Here is a 7149-nt window from a genome sequence, read left to right as displayed (position 1 = left end):
CAACCTGCTTGTACAAGTACATTCACAGATATATGCTTCCTATACATAAGCATTTTTGATAGTAACCATATCCCTCAATACCTTAATACAAGGCATATTGCAGTTCATCCTAAATAATACAGTGTAGGTTCAGAAGAGCAACTTGTCAACATAATACTGTCTGGGTTCAGAACAGCAACTTGGCATCCTTGTAAATACATGTGTGGGTTCAGAAGAAAATGATTCCAATTAAGGTACTATACCTGCGGCACTGGACAACCATAGAAACGCCTTCCAGTTAAGGTTCCTTCAAATGCCACACACTTAATTGGCCTCATGTGGTGCATCATGCAGGTGGGTTCAGAAAGCTCCAGCTGGCCACAGAAAAGAGGCTCCACGGTGGTGTCAGGGGTCTCCTGCATGAACACATCAATAAAATCACCTTAGCTCACCTTAGCTCAGACATAGATCACAAATTAATTCCCCAATCCAGCAAGAACCCTAACCCTAACCCTAGTTTTCAAGCATACATAAACATAGCTCAAACAGCAACCATAACCCTGCCTACTAAATAACAGTAACCAAAGCTTACCCTAGCTCATCAAGATGAACACTAATCTAATCTAGCTCCTAGATGAACCCTAACCCTAGCTCAGCAGATCGAAAAACTTACCCAAAGAGCCATGTCCATGCTTGTGATGTCACACTCATCCTCTGAGCTCGTATCCCCGTCATTCCAGGAAGACATGGCGGCGGTGGAGCTTCCACAGCGCAAGTCGCCGCCGGCGTCGAAGAGCAGAGAGGAGAGGAGAGTGAGAGTGAGAGCAGAGATGAGTGCGGGCAGGGGAGCAAAGTGAGAGGGAGGGAGACGACTTAATGAGCGAGCGAGCGGGTGCGGTCCGACCGCACCGGTCGGACCGAGTAACGGCCGTTAACGACCTCGCCGTCACGCGCGGCGCTGACGTGGCCTGACAGGCGGGCCCGGACCGTCAGAAAACGGTTCAAAACGCTAGCAACGGGCAATTTGGGTTTTTTGAGACAACCGACGAGAAAAGTGGTAGGTATCAGTCACAAACAAAAAAGTGGTGGTTTTTTAGAATCCTAGCACGAAAAGTGGTAGTTTTATGCTATTTACTCAGAATCGGGGATGATAAGCCGAAGCAGCTGCTACTGTGTTTGATGATTGTTATTATATTGCTTGTGACTTTTTCTGTTACTAGTTTTGAACACTCTAATAGAGAAGCTAATATAATGGCTCATGAGCTTGCTGATTTAGCTAGATATCTAATGAATATAGTTTTTTTGGGATTTTGTTTCAAGAAAATAAAAGGTTTTGATAATGAAAAACTATATTTTTTATAGTAATTCATTGGCGGGGTACTTCTTTCGTGGCCAACCCAGTAAAGAAATACCTCCTCTTGAAATTTCCTTAGAGTTTCTTGGGAGCTACCGCAGTCGCTTGTTTCAGCTAGCAAATACTCAACGGAGGACATTCTAAAGGGTAAAATGATGCTTGTGTTAGAACCGGAAAGGCTAAATCCGACGATCACAACGAGTTCTTTGGCCTGGGTCCCGCCTCCTAGGGACCACATTGCACTGTCAGTAGATGGGGCGTTTTAGGCGAGTGATGATACGACGGCGACTGGTAATTATAATATGACACCATGATGTGACAATCATCTTTGCTATTTATAAATTCTTGTTCTATTGTAATGATGCATTGGAAGCAGAGATACATGCTTTGATGCAGGGCATGGCCTTGACCATGCAACACACGGAGCTTTCAATTATCGTGCCGTCCGATCAAGATGAATCACTTGTTCGCTTTTCGTATAGTCATGTAGCATTGGAGGTAAAGTCCTTAGAAAAGAACCGGGTGTTTATTCGACAAAAGCTTCATCATAATCAGAATAGATCGAGTAGCAGATTGCTTGACGAGATATAGCCATACCAAGCACAGCACAGCCCTATGGCTACACAAACGGCCCTGAATTCTTGCATCTAGATTGTAGCTCTGTAATCATGAAATAAAACACCTTTTGCCCTCGTAAAAAACCCACAAGCCCCAACACACGGGCGGGGGATGCTATGAATCTGCGACAATGCCAAAAGGAAAACAAAAGATATTCAAAGAAAGATGGGCCCACAGAGCAGAGAGTCTTAGCGGCAATGGAGCGGCCAGGCAGTCCCACCTGTCGGCCACACGCGTTTTTTGACTAGGAAACCCGGCCTCTTTAAAGTTGAGACTGAAAGGGGCTGGGGGCGGCGGCGGCGGCGTGATCGCAAGAGGTTCAGCCCGCTGCCACCGCTACGCAAGAGAAGAGGGTGATTCGTCGGGACCCCAGGCAGAGAAAGAAGATGAGCTCGGAAATGGGGAAATCCAAGAACAAAAGGGCCATGGCGGCCGGTCCGGAGGAAGTCCAGGCGAAGAAGATGAATCCGGGGCAGGAGGAAGATGAGAAAAAGGACTCGCTTGCACTGCTTCCCATGCCCGGAGGGAGGCCTGGCTGCTTCATCGATCCCAGGTGGCTCACTGCCAAGATTGCAAAGGACAAACTGGATGCCGCAAAATCAGGTCCGATTGGTTTCTCTCCCCATCCTCAGAATCCAATCAATTGCTAATTGTGTGTGATCGATGCACATCATGTTCTTGTAGCAGCCCCCCCTCCCCCGGTGAAGATTCCGACGCTCGAGCACTTTAGACCCCCCGACCAGGTTTCACACTCAAGCGCTTCTCCCCGTGCGTGAGTCTCGAGGCAAGGCGGCGCTCTCTGCTGCTAAATCTCTTGTTGGGATTTCATCATCTCTTGGTATGTATATGCTGCCCTCTGGGTTCAAGATTATTAACTAGCTGGCTGACCAAATGCGTGGATAGATTTACAATTTATAGCACTACCTCTGATTGTAGCGCCTATCTTCAAGGAAATCATGTGATGTTGTTTGATACTGTTGCGGAACATGTTGACGATTCTGATTAGCAGAGGCAGGCAAAAGAGATTGCCAAACCAAAATAAAATAAAAATGCAAAGGTAGGCGTAATGTTTTTTTTATAAATGTTTCTACCAAAATATACATGTGAAAATCCAACTTGTTTGGGACTGAAAGACTTTGCTGTTGTTCTATGTATGTACATGTGAAAATCAAACATCTGGTGGAGGCCATGTAAATGTCCAAAACAATATGCATTTATAAATGGGGCGATTATTATTATTTTTTGCTTACCCCGTGTACAACTGTTGTCCATTTAATTTACCGCTACATTAACATTGATATGTCAATTGAATAGAAAATAAAATAGACGCTAGGTCTTAAGAAAAGATTATTAGGATGTATTAAAGTTTCGGCAAGTCCTTCCGCATTCCATCTTCTGACCAATATCCTTTTTCAGAGACGATTTGCCAACTGGTACTGAAATGTGAACATCGATGGGTCAGGCATAAACCTTGTGTTCTCTATTTGTCTTCCATGACCGGCCACATTATGATTGTACTGCAACTGTATTTTTCGTTAGTGCCATATCATGAGTCTAGTTCCTTCCACGCGCTCATCTAAGTATAGTTATCTTTCGTTGAAAGATGCTAAAACATCATTTGACTATTCTACTTTCTATTTCCTCATGTTTTTAACTTCTTATCAAACATGAAGTGGTTTACTAATTTAATTAAATATAGTTTTATTCCACATCTCATTTTTTTTTGCATTTCATATATAAATACGAACGTCTTTCATAAGTTGATTCCGAAAGTTAGTATTGTAATAAATTTTGTGTGGAGTATGTATGAAAAATCAAATTTGTTGATTTTCTTATGCCTCTTATTCCAATTTGTTTCACCTTATAAGAAATACATTTTTTGAAAGAAAACTATAAGAGAGACCCTCTATAAATAGAACCTAAATTTACATGCATGAGGAGTTAAACTATGGTAGTGGGCTTGTTCATCCATTCAACCAGCCAACTGAGCTAGCTTCTATTGCATTGATTGCCGGTGTGGAATTTATGTGACTTTCTCTTTTTTTTGTGGGCATTTTTTTGTAAATCTCTGACAGGTGGCTTTATATGCATACACATGTATTTGTTATTTTGAAAGTTTAGATTGTTTTTTATGAACTTGGTCAAACTTTATAAAAGTTGACTTAGGTAAAAGCTAATATGCGGAGTAAATAAAAATGGAGGGAGTACAAAATATGTATGCATATACCCTGTTGCGAGTAAATTTCTCTTTCTTACTATTATTATCCCTATCTTATATACTATTATTGTATTTGCTTTAGAACTCTACTTATTTATTTACCTGTGCAAGTTCATCTCCTTCTGTAATTGGCTACTTGTAGTTGCCTAGATGTGTACATGTTGAATCCGTATCGGTCTAAATATATTGCTTGAACGTCTCTTTCTTTTCTTACTATATATCTGACGCTATTAACCCTGTCTAATTTATTTTGTCATGTATGTCTAATTAGTTAACACTAGCCATTGCTTTTCTACTACTTTAATAATAATATAACTGATAGATTGATTGATCGTCCCACAAATTGATGTATATACTATTAATCCCGGTTGTTCTTTTTCTGATGTGTATGTCTAGTTAACCATGGCCATTCATTTTCAACTACTTCAGTAATATAATAGATAGATAGATTGTCCTGCAACTTGATGTATATTTTGCACTCATCTGGATAGATATAGGTAGCAAGCCTCTAAAGCGGTGCTCTGGTTTATTGATTGATTGGGACGAGGAGAGCAAAACCTGCGTTGTTTTGACAACTGCACATCTGATTCGCACAAAGGATTCTCCTGTCAATGTCTGGTTAGGCGGAGAAGAGTATACTTCCAATGCTGATGTGAGCCAATGTTTTGTCTTTTAACTTCTATGCGTGTTTTTTCATTTTAGTTGATTCCAAATCACATTAATAATTACTTGGTGTAAGATAGTTAGTTTGAAATTGCATTTCTTTTGCTATTGGACTTCTCTAGTAACACAAAGAAGCAACAAATATGTTTGATTAAAAACATTTATGTACATCTAGATTTTTTTGTAGGCATTACTCAGAATGTAATCTGATTCTTTCTCCAACGTTTTTAGGTCACTGTTCATTTACTAGATGGCACTAGTGAAAAGGGTCAGCTGCTGTACTACCAGCCACACTATGATCTTGCTTTTGTGCGGGTTAAAGTGGACCAGCCTATCCAGTTGTCGTCTTTCAGTGAAGAAGTGACATTTGCTGAAGAAGTTCTTCGGCTAGGAAGAGACAATATGTTAGATCTATGGATAACTTATGGTAGAGCTGCATATCAGAATCCAGATATTGATGAGCGGTATCATTACATGTACTTTGATTGTGCAGATGATGATAACGATGATGACGAGGTAATATTTATTGTCACGAGATTGCATAATTATTTAATGTTGTATATTGCAATATGTTATGACTATTTTTGTATGTTGTAGTATGACAACGGAGGGCTAGTCATTAGCTTGGATGGAAAAATTGTTGGAATGTTCAACATTAGCTCGAGGGGGTCTTTCATACCTTCTTCTATTTTGCTCAGTTGTGTGGATTTGTGGAAGAAATATGGGTGCGCTTCTCTCTATTTTTTCTCTCATGCAATTTAATAACCGTAAACTATGTTTGAGTAAATAGCTGCAATGGTTAATTCATGTATATATTGTTATGTTTGAACAAATAGCTACAAGTAATAATTTATCAATGATGGTCTAGCTGGGCATGTTGAGACTTCAAAACAATTCATGATGCTTTAATAGAGATCAATTGTGATAGTTGTCCAGTGTGTATCGAAATATGTTAATTTATTTTAACATAACATCATGGAAGATCGTTTTTTTAGTCTTTTTCAACTCTTACTAATGTATCATTCCCTTTGAGTGAACTCTATTTGAATTGACATATTGCTTACTATTGGTTTTTTTGCAACATGCTAGAAAGAAGTTGAATTCCGCTAAAGATGGCTCATTTAGAAAGTATAACTTGCTTTTACCATGTTATAAATATGTTAATGATTATTTGGTTTGGTATAGGCGCATCCCCCGGCCCCAACTTGGAATGACGTTTGAGGCCATCAAGCTTCTAGAGCCTGCTCATGTTGACAAGATATGGTGCATGTGCCACATTGATGATGGTCTTGTTGTTCAAGAGGTATATACAGTGCCTTCTTGAATGTACTTAATTTCTCATGTGATAGTGGTTAATTATTGCCAATTGAACCTTAGGTCTTGAAAGGATCTCCTGCTGATAAATTTGGAATCGAAAGAGGTGATATTGTTGAGTGTTTCAATGGAGAACCCATTTCTAATACTGTTGAGGTGAGTGCATTAGATATTTGTAGGTTTCAAATGAAGTGACAATAAGTTACATCTGAGTGACATTGGGTAACTTCATGCTCTTGATTCTGTGTTTTTTCTGCAATTATCAGTTGGAGAATAGGTTGATGAACACATGCAAGGGCCTTTCAGACAATTATAATGACCTTGTTGAAGTTCATGTTTCTGTAAGTTCAGTTCTTGATTGATCCTAATCTTATTACTAAAATGCTAGCACTAAAAAATGTGTTATGCTCACTCCATAGGTTGTGGTGTTTCACACGCTTAAAAAACAGCGAAGGATTGGAGAGTTGACTGTAAGTGTATCAGATCTTGGAGAAATTATTGCAAGAGGTACACATCTCCTATTTTAACCTAGTCCCATCTAAAAATTATCTTGAGGGTTAATTTGATTTATTCCTCTCTGAATTTCTAGAGATAAAAAAATGCCACTGCAGAAAAACGACTTGTCAAAAATGCCACCACAGCTTCCCTATACTTTGAAATATGTCGTTATGCCCGATTCCACACTAGTACCGGTCAATAGCCTCTCGTATTTCGCTTCGTATGCCTGTAGATAGGACCCTTACCTGTAGAGACCAAATTTGCCCTAGCCTCTTACCACACATCTAGCTATCTCAAACCCCTAGCAGAAAACCCCAATCCGCTTCTCCCCCGCACAGTCTTCACCCAGCCTCCAACCGCCTCTGCCTGACTGCTTCTACCTTGGCGATTGCTGCCACTACTTGTGCTCTTTCCTTACTTAGCTCCCCGCCGGCTCCCCGCATCCTACGGTCCACAGCGACGAACTGCACAGTTTCTCCCCTGCCTGCTGACTTGGACTCATGCT

General features: G+C 40.4%; 1 protein-coding gene across 1 annotated transcript; it reads left to right on the top strand.

Moving 5' to 3' along the window:
• Nucleotides 1–725: 725 nt before the first annotated feature.
• Nucleotides 726–6796, top strand: LOC123097027 (putative protease Do-like 14). The gene is made up of 9 exons (XM_044518804.1): nucleotides 726–832; nucleotides 2659–2789; nucleotides 4661–4821; nucleotides 5064–5348; nucleotides 5430–5557; nucleotides 6018–6135; nucleotides 6210–6302; nucleotides 6413–6487; nucleotides 6566–6796. Exons 1-9 carry the CDS (start codon nucleotides 726–728, stop codon nucleotides 6671–6673), a joined length of 1206 nt encoding a protein of 401 aa, XP_044374739.1. The 3' UTR covers nucleotides 6674–6796.
• The last annotated feature ends 353 nt before the right edge of the window (nucleotides 6797–7149 follow it).

This window comes from Triticum aestivum, chromosome 4D (genome assembly GCF_018294505.1).
Source record: "Triticum aestivum cultivar Chinese Spring chromosome 4D, IWGSC CS RefSeq v2.1, whole genome shotgun sequence".
Classification (NCBI taxonomy): Eukaryota; Viridiplantae; Streptophyta; class Magnoliopsida; order Poales; family Poaceae; genus Triticum; species Triticum aestivum.
This window is presented reverse-complemented; position numbering and strand designations above follow the sequence as displayed.